This window comes from Ipomoea nil, unplaced genomic scaffold (assembly GCF_001879475.1).
Source record: "Ipomoea nil cultivar Tokyo-kokei standard unplaced genomic scaffold, Asagao_1.1 scaffold2704, whole genome shotgun sequence".
Taxonomy (NCBI): domain Eukaryota; kingdom Viridiplantae; phylum Streptophyta; class Magnoliopsida; order Solanales; family Convolvulaceae; genus Ipomoea; species Ipomoea nil.
In genome coordinates, this window is record NW_017619132.1 from 1,869,636 (window position 1) to 1,891,389 (window position 21,754).

At 32.7% G+C, this 21,754-nt stretch overlaps 1 protein-coding gene across 2 annotated transcripts; it reads left to right on the forward strand.

Moving 5' to 3' along the window:
- The first annotated feature begins 8,906 nt into the window (after positions 1 to 8,906).
- Positions 8,907 to 13,146, forward strand: LOC109156125 (probable receptor-like protein kinase At2g42960). Of its 2 annotated transcripts, none has more exons than XM_019303962.1 (8): positions 8,907 to 9,416; positions 10,097 to 10,848; positions 11,006 to 11,110; positions 11,191 to 11,313; positions 11,458 to 11,628; positions 11,712 to 11,841; positions 11,917 to 12,126; positions 12,677 to 13,146. In XM_019303962.1, exons 2-8 carry the CDS (start codon positions 10,205 to 10,207, stop codon positions 12,791 to 12,793), a joined length of 1,500 nt encoding a protein of 499 aa, XP_019159507.1. In that variant the 5' UTR covers positions 8,907 to 9,416; positions 10,097 to 10,204; the 3' UTR covers positions 12,794 to 13,146. The 2 variants fall into 2 exon arrangements, with proteins under 2 accessions (XP_019159507.1, XP_019159508.1); XM_019303963.1 differs by having other exon boundaries at positions 10,127 to 10,848.
- Positions 13,147 to 21,754: the final 8,608 nt, after the last annotated feature.

Consider the following 21,754-nt stretch of genomic DNA (forward strand, 5'->3'; position numbering starts at 1 on the left):
GTGAAGAAAGACAACTGAAAAACTCCAACCTCTTTCGGAGTTTCAGCCCCGCGGGATCAAGGAATTAGGGGAGAAATGAATTGTAATTCTGTGAGAATAGAATAAGGTGGGGATAAAGTGAGAATTCAAATTACATTGTCTGATAGGGAGAAAGGAGCGATATAAAGACTAAAATGTCCTGTGTAATAATAATAATTAAGGGCAAAAGAGTTATTTTCTTATTTTTGTCCTTTCCATGCTATGCTGAATTGTAATTCGTAATGCGTTCGGGAGGGCTACATCCATCACCCGACGACCCACCTTATATTTTTTTCACAAACTTTTTCAAAATTCATCCCACCCCACAAAGTGTATTGACAATTATCGTTTTGGTTAGACTTGTAAATTTGCAACGAGGTGAGAGTTTGGGATTTAGCATTTTGGTTAGACTTGTAAATTTGCAACATGACATGAAATCAAAGATTACACCAATGTTTATTGTCGAGTCAAGAATTACAAGGCGGTTTCACCAAAATGCACTTTTAAATAGTGACTGGATTTTTCAAAAAATCAAAGATTATAACATTTTAAACGAATTTTTTATACAACAAAAGTTGTAAAAGCTTGCTTCTTTTCCTAATTTTCTTTATTTAAATTGCAAGGAATGTTGTCCAGTTGTATATTATTGATGATTGGGATTAGGATTTGATCTGAACTGATTTCTTGCCAATTGTTTTTTTAAAATAATGTATTAATTCTTAATGGGATAATTAATAATTGAAAAAAAAAAGGGAAAAATTAGATTGGCTACTTGCAAAAGCTGCTGCTTGCTGCTGCCAATTCTTTTTAATTCTTCTTTATGCTAATCCTAGTATAAAGATATTCCCACGTGCCATACATGTGGTGCACGTGCAAGGTTTTGTTACTATGCAATATAAGGTTTTAAAACATAGATCACATTCCCATGTGAGATTCTCTTAGAGCATCCACATTGGTTGGGAAGAATGGGGAGATAATGTAAGAGTGATTAGGAAAGAGAGTGTGTGAGAGGAGAGAAAAAAAAAAAGAAAAAACAAAACAAAAAAAAAAATTTAAAAAAAAAAGAAAGTAGTCAGACGCGTCAGGTGCGCCGACTGGCGCGCCTGACGCGCCCGGCTTTTGCCCAAGGCTGTGCGCGAACGCGCACAGCCTTGCTTCTTCTTCTTTCTCTTTTTTTTTTTTTTTTTTTTTTTTTTTTTCTGACAATCTCCCTACATTTGCAGGGAGATTATTTTTCAATTATCTCATGTCCACACTAGCTATTATCTCATGAAGGGAAGATTTAATTCTGAATTCTCCCCACAATATCCACTAGTGTGGATGGCCTTAGTTAACGGCCAAGATTGATTTTATCCACTTAAGCCAACTAGTCACCCTCTATATGTATTGAATTAATACCATTTTTATCCCGCAATGATATTTTTATTTTTGATTCTTTACTTTAAAAAAAAATCTGATTCGATTCAAATATTTTGGACCAAATATGGTTATTTTGAAATAGTCAATAATTCAAAAGTGATTAAGTTAATAGCTAGTTATCTAGCCAATAACTCTATTTATACATGATAGGATAATATTTATCTTCGACTAAATCGTTGATAGAGTTCTCAAATGGGAATAGTATTATTATGGCATGATAATTTTTAGTCTTCCATCAACAAAATTGTTGAAATATCGTTAAATACAAAGATATTTCAATCCTTTTTATACAAAGTAGGTTGAACCGCTATATTTTTTATGTTTATTAAATCATAATTGAAAATCAAAATGCTCTTGTATTTAACGATATTTAAACTGTTTTGTTGATAAATGACCAAAAATAATCCTGTCACAATAATAATAGGACCAAAAATGAATGTTTTAATTAAAAAAAAAAATAATTTTCACCTATAAATCTATGACCAAAAATAAAATTAACTCTAAATTGTATTATTAAAACCATATGCAACAGACTCAATTAAGAAAGTATAAGTAAAAATTAAACTCATAATCTTCTAATATGAGAATCATGTTTCCACAACTCTGCCTCTTTAAAGACAAAGTTAAATCTACTTATTATATGATTTGTCACATCAATTTAGTTTACTAATCTTGTCGAAAATTTGGGAAGATAGAAAAGGATTTGTAGGATATACTTTAATGAAAAGTCTATTGTCAAAAATCAATTACTTTTTCCCCACCATTAGAGGGGGCGGGCTTTAGGATAATTTGTTGACTACGCAAGTCCCTCCATCCACGATTGGACTTTTTCTTTCATTTTTTAATTAATATATTTGAAATCTCAACTTTTTTTTTTTGTTTTTTTCTTAATACATGATAATGGAAAAATAATAATAAACTATACGAGATTGCATAAATTTAGAATGTGTAATATTATATGTGTAAAATAAAGTAACAGAGCTATGTAACAACGAAATCTCCCTTGATTCTTGCCGGATGTGCTTGACTCTATCTTATATAAGTATAAAATGGACTGAATTTCATTTTTGATCCTACTGTTATAGGGGCGTTTTCAATTTTAGTTCACTTTAATTTTTTTTGTCACTTTATAACCAATATTATTGAATGTGTTCCATTTTTAGTCCCACCGTTAGTATTTTCATCAAGAGGCCGTGTAATCTAGGGATATTTTGACATATCTTATCCAAGACTATGTTTGACTAAAAAAATGAGAACATTAAACCTAAAACCTAAGAAACCTCGTCGGCCCATGTTGGAACGAACGAAACGATGTAGCTTTGGCTTCCCATTCTCGTTGTTCGAAGAGCCATCTTCGAATATCTGGGGAGGAGGACGAAGCGTCAGGATTAAAAGAGAAGAGACAAACCTAAAAAGACCAAAATACCCTTTGATTATACGGCCTCTTGACGAAAATATTAACGGTGGACTAAAAGTGAAACACATTCAATAACAGTGGTTGTAAAGTGACAAAAAAAATTAAAATAGACTAAAATTGAAAACGCCCATATAACAGCAGGACTAAAAATGGAACTCACCCTGTAAAATGTAAGCAAATTATGTCGTTAGAAGCCCAAATGTGATGTCATTCAATGAATGCATACATTTGCTTCTTTATGGATATGCTTAATTGAACACATCCACTAACGCTAGGCAAAGCCTCGTTATCACCCCAGGGATGGCAAGAATAAATATTAATTGAATAAAATCTTTAAAAGGAAAAATTGAAGTGGTGATTATAATTTGCATGTGTAGATGAGTATTATAGAGTTACTAAACAATACGTCAACGGAATACCAATATTATAATTTCAATAACAATTTGCTCATATCTACTATACTAATAAGAGTCCAAGAGAGTTAGGCCTATAATGGGTAGAAAAAATGGCGGTCAAATTTTTTAATCAAATGAATGGCTCAGATTGATCAAATTTTAATTCTAAATTATCCTTAATTTTATGATTTTCCGTTAACTTTTCTGTTAAATATTATCTTTTCCGTTAATTTCTGTTAGTTCACCGTTAACTTACTCATTGATTTCAATAAGAAATGTCTTAGGTTCGAACCCCATCCCAATCAAAGTTGACATAATTATTACTCTATTTTACTCTTATTAAATTAAATACTAATATAGTAGGTACAACAAAAAATAATACATATGCATTTCTTTAATTTATAATTATGTGTCTACAATGCCTTTATTCAAAAAAAAAAAATCATTATCAATAAATTAAATAAGAAAAATAATTTCATTAGTTATATTTTTTTTATTTTTCTCCAATATAAATATTATTTACATTCAAAATTCATCAATTAATTATATTCACTACATTGTCTCTACAATGTCTACGTTTATTCAAAAAAATTTAATCATTATCAATAAATTAATTAAAAGAAATAATTTCATTAGTTATATTGTCTTTATTTTTTCTCCAATGTAAAAAATATTATTTACATTCAAATTCATCAATTGATTATATTCACTACATTGTCTATTATCTTTTTTGTGCAGTGTTTTTTTTTATTATTAAATATCAAAGTTATAATACAAAATAATGCTATATATTTATTTACCAAGTATTTTATTATACCATGAAAATATTAAAAATATATATAATTAAGCCAATCATATTAACTATTTGAGATATTTATTGACAAAGAGAGTATTTAAATCACACAACAAATTGTGGGAAAGTACCTCGCAATGTCCTTGTTTGACAATCAGCAGTTAGCGGATTATTTTAGCGGATTTGACCAGTGAATTATATCAACCGTTGGTAAAAATATATTTGAAAAAATTAACTATTTAGATTAACATGTAACATGACCTAATAATAATAATAATAATAATAATAATAATAATAATAATAATAATAATATAGGATTCATTGATTGATATTGTATATATGTGCATTCATTAAATATGTTCGAACCCTTTGCAACAAAAATACTTGGTAACTATTTTAAAAAAATAGTTTAGTAACAATTATAATGAATATCCTATATTACATTGTATTCATATACTATGAGTTATATATTAAAATAAACAAATTCGACATTAAATTACTTATGTGTGAACTTCTCATATATAATCTTGCATTGATATACTTTCAAATATTTATTTAATTATAAACATTGGGCATTATCCCAATCGCGCAATGCGCGTAAAAAACTAGTATTAACATAAAGTCCAAGGGAAATAAGTAAATTAACTTATTAGGTTTTGAGATGGAAGTAAAATAGCATATGATAACATTATAAGATATGGGTATTTGTATGATAAGTATAATATATGAAGAGTAGAATTTATCTGAAATAAAATAATGTGATAAGTTCAAGTGAGAATTTTCTAAGTATAAAATGAGTTCAAACTAGCTCCATTCTCCAAGTTTACTGGTAGAAATCATTATTTATAATAACATAGTATGGAATACAACGTTATAACCTCCCCAACAAGTCTAATATGATGGGCTGTGGCTAGTGACTTCTTGTGACATGTGTCAGATACTGATGTAATGTCTGGAGCAGTGACAATAAAATTGACATATTTGTCAACGATACAACTTCTCAACCATAAAGGTCAGGAAATATCAAAATATAATAAAAACCTAAGTTAATATAGTAGACTTAGTGTATAACCTCATCAATAGACATCAATTTCATTTTAAAATCTCATTGTATTAGTTTTTGGAAAAAGTTTAATAATAATAATAATAATAATAATAATAATAATAATAATAATAATAATAATAATAATTCACATATAAAAGAGAGACAACAACGTTAATATTCTTTAAAAAATAAAAAATAAAATAATCCACAACGTTTTTTTTTTTTTTGAAAACAATAATCAACAACGTTAATATAATAGACTTCATTATTCCCAAAACCATGAAATGCAATTACGAGCACAAAATATCGTAGGCAGTGGCAGTCCAACGAGGTCATGCTACCACCTTTCTCCTTTTAATGACTCCAAAATTTGAGCTGTATTTAAGCGTGGCATCTTGACATGCGGACAAAAACATTATTTCTAGGAATAACTCAATTAATTAATTAACTTGAAATAATTAATGATTTCAAAGTATATTGAATAAATATTACCTTATAATAGAGTCGATGGTACGCAAAAGAATTAATTATTTGTTAAATATAGAGTCGATAGTACGCAAAAGAATTAATTATTTATTGAATAAATATTAAGAAAGTTTGTTATGGAGTGAAAGTTATATTTTCTTCACAATAAATAGAGCTTTTCATTAATTCCAAATATCACATCTTGAAGACATTGGAGACACTTGAAGATACTTGAAAACATTGGAGGTACTTTGAAACTCTGCAAAGTTCTATTGACATTAACTTTGAAGTCGACATCTCCCGTTGAAGATCAAACCACTTGAATTCGGGATGCCCTTCAGCAAAACATTTGAAGTGTTCAGTGAAGATAGAAGAATCAAATGACTACACAGAGATCAAACCACTTGAATTATGGAGGCCTTTTAGCAAAACCTTTGAAGTGTTTAGTGAAGAATCAGATGACTACACAGAGATCAAACCACTTGAATTTCAGATGCCCTTATACTACAACCCAATTTTGTTATATACTCCGTATATACACTTTCAGTTTTTGGATTTACAACAACTATGCGATTTGATACTCCTTCAATTAAAAATCACATATCCTAATTAAAAAGGGGTATCATTCATCTTATTGGTAATCTAATTTTTAAGTTTAGATGAGTACTTTTAGATTATTGTTTTGTTTATTTTTGTTCAAATGCCTTGATTTTTTGTTTTGTATTTTTAAAATATTTATTCCCATTATATGGTCATACATAACCAAATATCAATATTGATAATTTTTCCAATTTCACCATATTACTAAACATGCAAAAAATACTTTCACCAAAATTCATTATCATTACCGAGTATTTGATTCTCATTTTGTTTTCGATTCTCATGTGCGGACCAAACATAAATTTAGCATAGACTAATTGACCAATAGTTATAGAATAGACTAAAGTCCACTATATGCATTGCGCATCTTGTTCAGATTATGTAATATATTATAGTTAATGTATTATGTACACGCAATTAACATATTAATGTATAAAAAAACAAATTCACGAAAAAACTCAAAAATAAATACTTGAAAGCTGTCAAGCACTAAATAACTGCCCACCCTATGTTTCTCGAGCACAGTGATGCCAACTATGCCTTTTGTGCTTTCTTTAAATGCCCAATTTCTCTGACTTTTTATTTTATTTTTGCGTTTTTCAATTTTTCATACTGCTGAGGTCAGTGGTCACAGAATTCTGCAACATACAACTCATACAAAAACTCCCTGACTTTAAATTAAATATAAAATAATTTATTTATTAATATCCTTGGAATACAGTATCCGTATTATTAATTTAATCCGAACGGTATACGGACAATACGGTTAAGTTTTCAACAAATTATTTCATCTCGTACTAAAAATGGAAAACAATAAGCATATTCCAAAAGAATACATTTGACGTTATCAACCACACAAATCTACACCGATCAATTAATAAGGAGTAAATAGTAAATTTGACCGCACAGACTTAGCTCAGTAATTTAGTATGTACTATTTGAGAAAAGAGATTAATGTTTGAATATCAACGACGGCAATGTGGGGATTATGCCCAAACTCTAAAGATGACAAATTCCTTGTGCGCACCAACATTTGATTTTGTCTGTTGAGCTATTGAGTCGCCGTGATTTACGTCCTCCTAAATACTTTGGTGGGCCGATGTGGGGATTTAACCTTTTAGAAGAATGAGTAAATAGTAAAATTGATTTTTTAAAAAATGATATTTTTCTTTCTTTTGGGTGAGGAGAGAGATTAATAGTCATTACTCCATAACGTACACTAAGTAATTATACTACTGTGTAATAGCATGCAAACGCGCTTATGTACAAATCAATTCACTCATGTGTAATAGCCCAAACCAACCCAGACCATGTTCAGTGCACTAAGAAGATATTATGCGATAGACTTGACCGATATGATATTGGCAAGAATTAGACTCATGCCCTTTGGCTATGTTAGTCATGATCCACCAACGCCCTCTCGATCAAAGCCCATCGCAAAGGTTATCTCCGTGCAATTTGTCTCTCTTGTGTATTTTGTGGACTATTACATAAGAGCGATGTTTATCCCATGCATACCATTGAATAGCGACAGCAGATTTCTCTCGCCACTTAAGAAAAATAGGGAAAATAGCATCACTCTACAATTTAATACTAAAATAATAGTAAAGTTCTTCTAATTTGGATGCATTAACTGAAGTGTACAATGTTAATTATGGTTTTTTTTATATAATAATATATGAAGTTATGAATACAATAAAATATAGTTAAATGAATAATAATAATTGTTTGCAGTTTAAATATTTAATATTTAAATTAATTATAAATTGTCAAAATTCATGACATCTAATTGTGTGATATTATACAATATATGATAATTACTTATGAATAAGAATTTTATTCGGTAAGTATTGATATTTAGTTAATAATAATATATGCTTAAATGATAATATAACCATAAATAAATAACTTCTGATTACAAGTTTGATTCCATTAACTAAATTATCGTAATTAATAATTAGGTTCAATAAATTAGTCATGACATAATAATTATATAGTGATACAACTAATAATTAAAGATTTGATATTTAAAATTCAATAAAATTATCAAAGACTTTGTGATCAAGCGGCATAGTTATGACCCCTCAAATGAGAGGTTTCAAGTTTGAACCCTAGTGTGAGGTTGCCTTTTCATCGGTTGTCGGACACTTTGTTGTTGGAAAATAAACTTACGTACTCACAATTGTACAAACTCATACATATATTTTGTTCTACATTACTTGTGAAACAAACAGTAGCATTGAGTAACTCGGGTTATAGGTCAGCCCACTTAATTTCAAGCTAGCTTGTTTATACCACCGAACTTATCAATTCCGGACTAAACTGGATAATTTTTATCGGACTAAAATTTATTGGTCATAACCCTAAATTTTTTTTTGATTTTATCAAGCTAGCCCATAGATTTCTGACTAAGATTAACATTTTTAGTTGTGAACATTAGTGTACAAACATTTGAAAACTTATAAATCAATTAAGATACATATCACGATTTACCTCCTCCACCTATCTCCAGGAACAATCGCTAAATATAAAACATATTCATAATACTGTAAGGTAAATTATAAGTTAGCATTTGATAGTCTGTGAGATTGATACATATATAATTTAGCAATCTTCCCCCTAATTACATGTATAATAGGTATAATCAATAATAATGAAAATTAGAATAAAAAATTGATATTTTGTCTGTAAATGTTACTGTAGATATCATTTGCTATGGTTAGCATTTGCCACGATATAAATGCTGTGTGTTCACCACTTTTGCTTTTCCTTTACTCTCTCTCTCTCTCTCTCAGGTTTCCTCCATTGCAAACCAAGCTTTCTATCCAGCTTTGCTTTGAGGTCCCTTTGCACCCCACATTTCACACCACCTTACCAAACTGTGAAACCCACCCTACCATTTTTGGCATCTGTTTCTCTCTCTACAGTTGTCCGTGAGAAAGATTAGATTTTTTGTCTGGCCGTGTTTGAGGAATTGTATTGTTTTCATCAATTCTTTTTGGACCACATTAGCCCATTTCCAGTTTTTTTCCCCCCCTTTCTTCTGCTTCTGAACTACTCATCTGCAGAGCTTTGGGTTTGGCTTTTGTGGGTTCTTTGAGTGTTGTGTTTGTGTTTGTGTTTCATCTCTGCATTGGCTTATCTATCTATGCTTGTTGAGTCTCTGGTGGGAAAAGAGGCTTTTTCTTTACTCCTTTGGGTTCTCAAAGAGGAAGATCAGGGGGGTTAGGTTTTAGTTTCTCCCTTTCTTTTTCTTTTCTGGAGGTAATTCCCCTTCTTTTCTCCTTTGAATCACTTTATATCAGATCCATTTATCTCTCTTTATGTTTCATTTACTTTGGTGTTAAGTCATGCCTTTCTTTCTTCTTTCAATTGTATTCCCATTTCCAGGATAAAGATTTCTGGGTAATTGGAGTTCAGCCCTCTTTAATTTTGTTAATGCTAGTAAGAATTTGGGTCATTTACTTGGGTTTATTTGCTATAAATTTTATGGATTCATTAAATTTTTGAGGCATTAGAAGGTTGTTGTACTGTGTATGAATGTTATTCAAGAATGAACTGTAATGTCTGTGACTCTGTGTACTTCCATCCCTAGTGGTGATATCAAAGTTTATTCCTTTTAGTTGCATTATTGGGTGAAAAAAAAAAATCATCTTTTATACTTCTGGCTACTGTGTTGAGGATGTTGACTTTAGACATGGTAAATTTATTGTTTAGGTCAAGTACATTTATATATATATGTTTGCAATATACATAATTTTATACTTGTGTCTTGTGATTTCAGTTTTTGGCATAAAGTTTGTGCCTTTATAGTTGTTACGGTGGAAACTGGAAAACTTTTCCTCCTAAACTTATAGTTGTTGAATTAGGTGTGCTAATTTGTGGCTTCTTTAAGCATTCCAAACCGCTAAATAATCGATAAAATTGGGGAGATATGTTTGCAGGTTTGATTCCATTGTGTTTCTGGGATTCAGGATAGAAATGGAGTAAATCGGAGTTCGAAACGTAGAGGACATAGACAGATTTTGCGTTTGCATATCGGTTTGCTGAAAATGTCATCGGGGGATTTGAATGCTGAATTATCGAAGAAGACATCGTTTTTTGGTCTAAAACTATGGGTTATCATTGGTATTTGTGTTGGTGTGTTCATCGTTGGGATTCTATGTCTTTTGTCAATATGGGTAACGTTTCAGAGAAAATCTAGACGAAAACTTGACAAGTACTCGCATTATCAAATACCTAACGTCTCGAAGGATATCAAGATTGATAGAGTTGGTGATGATCAGCCCGAAAGTTTGTTTCTAACGATCCATGATAAATCGAGTGAGAAGAATTCCGAGAAACTGATAGCTCATTTAGATAGGAGTAAATCGAGTGACGGGGATAACATCAGTCAATGCAGCTCGATTTACCATCACGAAAGGGGATTTAGTTCACAATCGGGGGAGGAAGGGAGCTCGGGAACTGTTCGAAAGCAGTCTTCTTCTTATGGACTTCCGATGGCATCTCCTTTGATCGGCTTGCCCGAGTTTTCACATCTTGGGTGGGGCCACTGGTTCACGCTTCGAGATCTCGAGCTTGCAACAAACCGGTTTTCTGCAGAGAACGTGATTGGAGAAGGCGGCTATGGAGTTGTTTATAAAGGTAGATTGATTAACGGGACAGAAGTAGCAGTAAAGAAGCTCCTGAATAATCTGTGAGTATCGACTTTATAATTTATTTTTCCCCCGTTTTCTTTCATTTATCATAATTGAAACATGTGCACCATCTCAACTAAAAGCCTAAGCTGATAGTTGGATTGCACATTAATGGTTATATGCTCAACAATCATTAATTGACCGATTTCCCTTCAGTGGGCAAGCGGAGAAAGAATTCAGGGTCGAAGTGGAGGCCATTGGCCATGTTCGACACAAGAATCTCGTGCGTCTTCTTGGTTATTGCGTAGAAGGTGTTCATAGGTAAGGATCTTCTCGGTTAAAACCGTTATTCCCGAATTGCATATCCGTTTCCTGAAGTTATATTTGTTATACTCTTGAAGGATGCTGGTTTACGAGTATGTTAACAACGGGAACTTGGAGCAGTGGCTTCATGGAGGTATGAGACAACACGGTACCCTTACTTGGGAAGCTCGTATGAAGATTCTTCTCGGTACCGCTAAGGCGTAAGTTCAACTATCCAAACGAATTCCGTGGATCGTACTTAGTTATATGCACTACTTGAAAAGGAGTGTTGCAAAGTAGTAATCCGTAATTTGTTTTATTGCGATTACAAACCTATAATCGAGAATGAAATATATTTCTTGCAGGCTTTCATACCTACACGAGGCTATAGAACCTAAAGTTGTGCACCGAGACATAAAATCCAGCAATATTCTTATTGATAGTGACTTTAACTCCAAGGTTTCGGATTTTGGACTGGCAAAGCTCTTGGACTCGGGAGAAAGTCACATAACGACGAGAGTAATGGGAACATTTGGGTATGATTTTTTTGCTATGTTCGCTTTTACATATTCGCTTTTAATGGTTGAACACTAAAGGTAGTTTCTTGTATGTTTTTCAGCTATGTGGCTCCAGAATATGCGAATACTGGGTTGTTGAATGAAAAGAGTGATATTTACAGTTTTGGTGTCTTACTACTTGAAGCAATTACGGGAAGAGACCCGGTGGACTATAGTCGGCCCGCTAATGAGGTAACGCCTTCCCCCGATAACCTTTTGGTGTTTGTGTCGATGCTCGGTTTAGTAACTGATGTGTCCCCTCGACAGGTCAATCTTGTTGAGTGGCTCAAAATGATGGTTGGCTACCGCCGAGCCGACGAAGTCGTGGATCCTAACCTCGAGGCTAAACCCAGCACTCGCTCTCTGAAACGTGCGCTTCTGGTGGCACTTAGATGCGTGGATCCCGACTCCGAAAAGCGGCCTAAAATGAGTCAGGTTGTTCGGATGCTGGAAGCAGATGAATTCCCCTATCGCGAGGTGCATTTCCATTTCATTCCTCAAAATCTTGAGTTATCAGTTGCCAACACGTCCTTATCTCTTCCTTTTTACTGCATTTTGGTATCATTCGTTACTTACTGAACACAATTCCAAACGAGAGTATCCCCCCGTCTAACTATAGCAATGTTGAAAAAATCGCTAGGCGCCTGGGGACCGCCTAGGCGGGCACCTAGAGCGCCTAGGCGGGCACCTAGAGCAATGTTGAAAAAATCGCTAGGCACCTGGGGACCGCCTAGGGCACCTAGAGCGCCTAGGCGGGCACCTAGAGCGCCTAGGCGGGCACCTAGAACGCCTAGGCGGGCACCTAGAGCGCCTAGGAGGCCGACCGCCTAGCACCTAGGCGCGATTTTTGCAACACTGAACTATAGGGTAGAGACTTATCACAATAACAAAAAGAAAGTATTCACTTTACGTTTATCATGGTCTGATGACTATAATTGGCAAATGAGTTAGTTAGTCGTAGAAAGTAGTTAAAGCGGGAGGTTGCAGTGCCAGAGCTTAAGCTTTTATATTATATGCATTGGTTCAGGACCGTAGGAACAGAAAAAGTCGAACAACGAGCATGGAAATTGACTCCATAAAGGACGGTTGCTGTTCAACCGATGTGGAAAGCAGAGCGGGACAATCAGACAGCATCCATGGATAAGAACAGACAGACAGACAGACACATGACCCCGGTGAATAATTGTGCGTTCTGATCTTTTCAAACGTTTGTTTGAAGATAAGAGATTCCCGCGTGACAGATAACCACATGGATGATGGCGTTGCTTTAAATCTCGAGTCGTTGGCTGTTCTTTCAACGTAGATTTAGTAGCCAGAATCGAAGGGAAGCGTTATGTAGTAGAGATCAAGATTGAGATCATTACTGTACAGTTTTAAGTTATTGTGTTTTGAGGATCTTGTGTTTTGTTGCCCTTCAATACATGACACCTTGAGATCATTCTTTGTCTCTTTTAAGGTTTTTGTTGAGTTTCTATTCATTAGTGTTTTATGGATCAACCATATCACTCTTAATCATTTTACGATCAAACGCTTACTACTATATAGCTTATGGCAGATATGCAACTACGTTACCTTTTACTTGAGTAACAGCTACTTGTGTAACAATCAGTACTATATATACAGATGACATGATACTAGAACTGACTCTCCCGACTTCAGGTTGGTCCAGAGACATTCTTTTTACCGTTATCTGAAAAGTTATAGCTGATAGTATATATGTAATTATATTTCTTTATAATTACGTAACAATTGGTATTATATATATTGATAACATGATACTGGAATTGACCCTCCAGACTTCGGCCCGGCAATGATTCATTGATTTCATTGCCTTTTCTCTTTACCAATGACAATGGACCAACCTGAATCCACAAGGGATGATGGTGAGCTCAGACAGTCCTAATAATTGAGGACAAGGGAGGAGAGAGAACATAAAGAAGATTCCTTGTGGGACCCAAATGATTGGGATGTGTCTAAAATATTTTAAGGAAAAAAAAAATTGTGTGTAAGTATCATTGAATCCAATCAACATTATTAGCTGCTGGTTGTGTTCGTTGTCCTAAATGAAATTTAGCCTCATTTGAAAGGAAAATCGTACATGCCCACAAATGATAATGACTTCATATTGCCCAGTTTGAAATTTGAAGGTATGTTTGGAAACCTGGAAAAATAATTTTTAGAAATCATTTTTTGAGTTTTCCGTGTTTGGTTAGAGGAGGAAAATGTAAGTCAATAGAAAATAGCAGCCAATCACTCATCGCCGCCACCACCACCTCCCACCACCACCACCGCCATTGTATATTTTAAATATTTAAAATTAATAATAATTATGCTCATTTTTCAGAAAATGAACCAAACACACAAAGACAGTTTTTTATAATACAACCAAACACGAAAAATAAAATGTTTTCTGAAAAATGACTCATTTTCTTGCTTTCCAAAGACACCCTTAAACTCATACCATTAGACTACAAACTCTTTAGTGGGATTATTGTATTATTTCCCGCACGGGCTTAGCTTACTAGTTCAGTAGGCACTATTTGATGAGTGTGTATTGCATAAATTCGACATAAAAGAAGTATATTGTATTAAAATAATTTTGTGACAAATTTGATTGAAAAACTGTTACTAATATTCATGTTATATATTGAGGTTATGTACCATAACATAACATAACCAAACGCAGCTTTAAACGACAAAGCCGTTGGAAGGCAATTTTGGCTTTGACTCTTCCCGTAACTGTCCGGTGCCTATCAGTCAATTTTGAGAAGTTTGCAATAAATGAATCTCAGGACCACCTTTGATGAATTATTGGATGGAGAGTAGGGTAGGCCTTGGGCAGATGTCACATATGCAGCAAGTACAAGATAACAAATTTTCAATTAATGTTACCTGTATTTTTGTACCATTGTTTAGTCAGTACTTCTCGAAGAGAGTGTTCGAGGGAGTAAAGCGTGAGTATAATTTTTATATCAAAAAATTATGAATTCGATTCTTGTTAGTGATATTTTAGTTTAGTTTGAGCTTGTTGTATATGATCTTCCTAGTGTAGTTGTGTACTATTATATACGGGGCAGAGTTTACTAAGTGCACATCCTTAAGTAGTGACTACAGGATCAACCAAGCACACTATAAAATGAAAATGTTTTTTTTTTTAAATGAGTTATTTTTTAAAAAATATTTTCGAGTTTACAAGTGTACCTTTTTAAATCACAAAAAAAAAAAAAAAGATATCGAAGACTAATTAAATTTTATTAAGTAAAAAATAAATAAAATTTGAAGTGAATTTTTTGGTCTTCAACGGTTAAATTTAAAGAATTAGTTTCGTACAAATTATAACAATATATTTCCTTTTATGGTTTTTTTTTTTTTTTTAATTACATAATTTACAATTGAGGCCCATAAGGAGATCCAAGTCTAAGATAGTGGTAGTCTTTTGGGCCTATTGAAACCTATAATTCTTACCATAACAAGTGACCCACTAGGCCCATATAGAGGCTTAGGGAATGCGCAAATTATGCCATGGAATCGTGTTCACCGAGAATGGTGAACACAAGGCAAAACTACGTCGTTTTTAGGCAAAAAAAAAAAAAAAAAAAAAATCGCGGATGTGGAGTTAACGGCGCGCGTTTGATCAAATTATGAATTTTCTGTTATGAGATTATGAATTTTATGCATAACAGAAAATTCATAATCTCACAACTGAAAATTCATAATCTCATAACAGAAATTCATAATCTTATAACAGAAAATTCATAATCTCATGGTTCCAAAGTGAATGTGTAGGCATGGTTCCAAAGTGAATGTGCAGGCATGGATTCATAATTTATGAATGTCCGTGATTTCGGACGGGAATATGTAGGGATGGTTCCAAAGTGAATGTGCAGGCATGAATTCATAATTTATGAATGTCCGAAATTATGAATGTAATGAAAATTCATAATCTCATAACAGAAAATTCATAATCGCATAACAGAAAATTCATAATCGCATAACAGAAAATTCATAATCTCATAACTGAAAATTCATAATCTCATAACAGAAAATTCATAATCTTATAATAGAAAATTCATAATCTCATGGTTCCAAAGTGAATGTGTAGGCATGGTTCCAAAGTGAATGTGCAGGCATGGATTCATAATTTATGAATGTCCGTGATTTCGGACGGGAATGTGTAGGCATGGTTCCAAAGTGAATGTGCAGGCATGAATTCATAATTTATGAATGTCCGAAATCTTTGTTCACCTCAAATTAAAGTGAAACCGCAAAATGTGAAAATAAAGAAGAAAAGTCACGCAATTAATTAAAAAATAAAAATAAAAAAAAATAAAAAAAAAAAATAACGGTGTACTAACACCGTTGGAACCGTGTTCACCATGAATGGTGAACACGGTACCATGGCATAACGTCCGTAGGGAATGTTTGGCATGATTTACAATTACTGAAGATATAAGCCTATCTTCTTCCTTTTTATTCAATAAATAAATAAATTAAAATGCATTTTTGTTTTCTATTTTTTTTTTAGTTGAGACAGTGAGTTGGTCCAACTAACCTTTAGAGCATCCACATTAGTTGGGGAGAATTGGGGGATAATGTAAGAGTGATTAGGAAAGAGAAGATGGAAAGGGAGAGAAAAAAAGAAACAAAAAAATTATAAAACAGAATTAAAAAAAAAAATAAGTGAGTATTTATGATTGTCAGGCGCGTCGAGGCGCGCCTGACGCGCCCGCTGGGCGCATTGGTGACAGCCACGCATGGCTGTCACCCGTGGTATTAATTATGGTAGGCCCCACAATTCTAAAATCTCCCAAACATTTGCAGGAGGAGCTCAAAATCCTCTCTCCTACACTCTCTCTCTTCCATGTAGATAACATTTTCTTGTGTACCGTGAAATCTTCTTTGGTGTGGATGCTCTTAGTTGGATTTCAGGTTCTAATACTAATTGTCAAATCAAGTATGAATCATGTCTCGATGGCACAATTCTTCTCCTAAACATGTTTTGATATTAATTGTCAAATCAAGTATTTACTACTACTCTAAAAGATATAACTAGTAACAAATGCACAATTTTATTTTCTTTTACTTACATAACAATTAATGTTACGTTTCAATGACATGATGCTGGATTTGATCCTCTAAGCCTTCGTCGAACAATGGTGCAATCCCTCTCCTAAACATGCATGTTCTGATACTTATTGTCAAATCAAGCATTTACTACTACTCTAAAAGATATAACTAGTAATATGTGCACAAATTTATTTTCTTACACTTACATAACAATTAATGTTACGCTTCAATGACATGACGTTGGATTTGACCTTCCAAGCCCTCGTCGAACAACGGTTGCGAAGTGAATTACCATATTTTGAATTAGTCAACTAGTTATGTATCTTTCTTTAATTTGTTTCATTGTATGTATGGAGGCACACTAATGTATACATTTTGGTAACTTTAAATGATGAAAAAAGTTGAACATCTAACCTAAGAATCACACAATGGCTATTGAATCATCACCCCCCACAGTTCCACATGAGAATCACATGTTGGCATGGAGGCACATACGGAGTACCTACATGATAAATGTGAGAATATCAACTTGCTTTTTCCATTCATTTAATGGAAACCCAACCTACACAAAATGCCAACTAAGGTAAAAAAGGCAATGCCTTTCGTCTCAGGGTCCTAATATCCCGACTTGATACGATAATAGAGAGGTAAATCATAGCGACTCAACGTTCTCTTACGTAGTAGGACTAATACTTGGTGTTCATTGAGTCTACTATATTAGATGTTGCTCTCATTGTACTACGATTGTCAGGACTCGATACACAATGTCAACTAATAACAAAGTTAGATGTTTATTAATTAGATTAATAAGTTTGAACCCCAAACATAAATTTTCTTTCATCTTTCTTGTTCGATAGACATGTGAATGAGGTAAATCACAGAATGTGCTTCAACTGATTGACATTCTAATAGACTTTATTTGTGCACTGGTATTTACAATTGATATATATCTATGCTTCTATTTTCAAATTTTGGGTAAGATTCAAATTCCTAGCCCTGCATTAGTTGGATTAATGCATCAAATTAGAGGATTCAAATTCTATTCCTTGGACAAAACAAAAAAGCAGCAGACAAAATCCCCAAAAGTAACATGGGACTTGGTTTTATTTTTTTTTTTAGGTCATTTCATGAAGCCACGCCTAAGTGATTTCTTCTGTCCTTTTCATCCTTTTCTCCCCTCTCCATCTTAATCACGCTTCTCAGTACAGCGTGTTACACTTCACATCCATCACATTCCTCCAACAACTTCAGCTGCGATATGATAGTATCCCATCGACTCGATTAAGTTAATCGTTGTATTATACTTAACATTATTCAAATTAGATGTTGAATGACATATTACACTAGTCAAATTAGTCGTCGTCGTTAGAGACACTATGTGCAATTAAAATAGCCATTACCAGGAAGACAGAGAGATTCATTATACCAAGTCTGTTCGATAATTGACTTGATAACTACAAGATTTTAAATTTAACTTTTCGTGAAATTATCAATTGACATTATTATTTTGATCGAGACAGTTACGAAATAGGAATAAGCATCCTACTCACAAGGAATGGGGAATGGGGAAATTATTTGTGTATTTTCAAAACTTATAATACATAATGAATTAGTGGGTTGGTTCCATGTCTCTGCTCAAAAGTATGAAAACAAACAAGGAATGGGGAAATTATTTGTGTATTTTCGCATTATAAAATATTAAAAAATAAACATAATTTCCATCTTCGCATGATGGAGCCGTCATAAAATAGTAGAAAGTTTTGCACAAAACCTTTTTTCCGCATTTGTAGGCAATAATGCAATGGATAGATGCGCCAAAAAGTAACAAAGATTTTTGGGTCCTGCGTCCTACAACTTGTGGGTGCACCACCAAAAATTATAAGTTTTAAAAACACAACTCTTTTACGTAAATATCAATCTTTTTACAATGTTACGTTATATATAAAAATGTCATACTTTTAAAAATAAAAAATATATTTATAACTCCATATATGTAATAATAATGTAATTAGATATGAATCTATATATACACTACGTAAAATATGAAGTAAATACAATTGTAATTGAGCTGAGGTAGAATTTCTTATTAATAATATCGATAAGTTCAAGTATATATAATTCCTTAAATAGAAAGTTAGTTTTGGATTGTCTGTCAATTTAAAAAGTGTATTAGAAAGTATAAATTCATTAACAAGTTAGTGGTCGCTTCTATTTATATTAGCTGACAGGAAGCACAACTTTGGAATAAGAATTGACACATCTCTTTGGTGGAGCTATGTCTTGATGGCCATTTTCTTAACCTTGGAGATAGAAAAATTCACAAATCTAGTCGGAACCTAGATTATTGTAATGATAGTCCTATTGCATGTATAACTAACTCTATTAGTATAAGTTGTATATATAATACAATTAAATATGAACAATTTTTATTTTTAAACTATGGTATTATTGTAACATTTTTCTTTTTGTGTGAAATGTGAATCCACTACAACTTTAATTTATTCGTATTTGAGCAAGCAAAAAACGACAGCTCTCGAAGATATATTCCTCCATGAAAATCTCATGTGTGTGGGCTTCATATGATATTATCGAATTGACGACATATACTTTATTTTTGAGGTTTTTTTTTTTGTTGTTTTCCTATGTACACATGTTGAAACTAGCTAGCCTGGGATACATAAATGGATGTGTTCAATAGTGTACGTTAACATGCATGTTTTTTCATATCACTAGTTGCTGGTAGGGAAGCACAAGATGAAGCAATGATATGGGTTGGACTAAAAGATGAAAATGAAAAAAAAAAAAAAAAATCTATTGAAAATTTGTTCGACGTGTCGCTCACTCATTTCTCACTATGAGGTGGTCTCCCTCTTTCCCTTTTTAAAATTTTCGATTTAAAATTATCAAAACATCTACATTATTAGTGTCATACTGTCATATGTGTGACTCGATCTTTTATTAAAGTATAACAGAGACAAACAGAATCAAACTACATAAAACAGGAGAAAGACGTACACACCAATAATGTCTTAAAATGAAGCGATTGTGGGGAGAATAAAAATTGGAAATCCACTTGTTGAGTCTCTAATTTAGATGTTATTCAATCTGTACACCTATAAGCCTCCTTATGTATATGTCAGAGAGCAAACCTTGCCCTTCTTCCAAATCTCTCGAAGGTTAAATAACAATAGAAACTTCTTTTGTATGTTCTTCTACTGAAGCACAAAGAGGGATACTATCCAATCTCACAGTCTGTACACCTATATATAAGCCTCCTTATGTATATGCTAGAGAGAGCAAACATTGCCCTTCTTCCAAATCTCTGGAATTGTCTCCCACTATTAAATAACAATAGAGTCTTCTTCCGTTTGTTCTTCTATTGAAGCACAAATAGTCGATATTATCCTCATTGAGATCGAATCCATCACCTCCCATTTAGACGGTGAGTCACTCCCTATCACCATACTGTCAGGGCCGTTCCATTACAAATTAGGGTCCTGTGCAATATTTAAATTTGGGCCCCCCTTTTTAAGTAATTTTTATATATAAATAATAGCAATCGTTATACTCTACACCACGACGCACGTAGCACTGTGCGCCGCGCGCCTCCCAAAATGGAGGTCGTTTTGGGAAGCGCGGTAGGAAGTTGTTGTGATTATGTATATTTGTTCATACAATTATGTATATGTTTTATACAATTATGTACACTTTTTTTATACAATTATGTACATCCGAATCAGGAAATTTTTGTGTATTATGTTAAGAGTTGATGTGTATTAGGTTAAAAGTTTATGTTTATTATGTATTATGTTAGATTATGTGTATTATCTTTTAAAAAACAATATGTATATTTGTTATACAATTATGTACATTCATGTATAACATTATGTACATTTTTTAACATGGGTTTTTTAAAGAAAAATTAACTGCCAAACACTAGGGCGGGAAATTTCAAATGCAACAAGACTTCAAATCCATATCTGCCATAGAAACTAAACAAAAAACCACAATCATCTTATAGATTGTATTCTTATTATTTTCATTGTCACAGTGATACCTATCATTGTTGTACACACTATCATTTAGATTTTTTTCAATCTTACAATCATCTTGATCTTCTATATGAAGATTAGCATCTAATAATTTTTCATTGGCATCATCTTTTTGCTCATCTATTTGAGTTTTTTTTTTTGTAATGAATTTTTCAAGAGCCCCCTTTTGAGATTGAGTTAGTTGCTCAATTCTTCTTTTCTTTTTACGCTTCTCAAACTCAGATGAATATTTTCTAGAAGACATAAAATCCAAAGGAAAAATAAAAATTTATTTAGAAACTCTATGAATAAATAAATAATTAATCAAGAAATAAATTCTTAAATATATTATTCTGAAATCAGAATTATTAAGTCATGTAAATAAGTAAATAACACAATAAAGAAGAATTGTAAAACAATACATAATTTAAATTACATGTCAAGAGAATTAAAGAACTTTAGAGTTTGTATGATAAAAAAAGAATTGAATAATCAGAAGCACACGAGCTGAATCTGTTGTCTTTACGTCAATTTTGTCAATTCATTAAGTTGTACTGCCTGGACAAACAATAAAACTAAATTATGTGATAATTTATTCACTGAATTTGAGAATTCTCAAATTGGCAAATTTAATTTTAATTTTGATTTTTGCATAATCATTTAATCAGTAACTAACAAGTAACAATTAACAAACTAATAGCACTACTCAATTACTGAAACTAGAAGTAATAATATTGAATCTGCAAAACAGCAAAAGTAATAACTAATAAGTAAGTTTTCAAAAAAAAAAAAAAAACTAATAAGTAATAAACACATACCTATTACCTAGTCTGCTAGAGTGCTAGTCATAGACATTAGAGTATTACACAATTGTCTCTCGTCTCTTCTGTGATCTGTCCGTCTACTCCGTGTATCCGCCACTCTCCGCCGTAATACTCGTACGCAATACGCTACATAAAGGCTTAGTCGCTTAGGGTAATAGGTTTTTGACTTTGTCGGCTTCACAT

Excerpts from the sequence above, each read along its gene's own strand:
- LOC109156125 (XM_019303962.1), top strand. The coding sequence starts at position 10,205 with ATGTCATCGGGGGATTTGAATGCTGAATTATCGAAGAAGACATCGTTT. Across the intron at positions 11,111-11,190 it reads TGCGTAGAAGGTGTTCATAG|GATGCTGGTTTACGAGTATG; the intron begins GTAAGGATCTTC and ends ATACTCTTGAAG. Across the intron at positions 11,314-11,457 it reads CTTCTCGGTACCGCTAAGGC|GCTTTCATACCTACACGAGG; the intron begins GTAAGTTCAACT and ends TATTTCTTGCAG.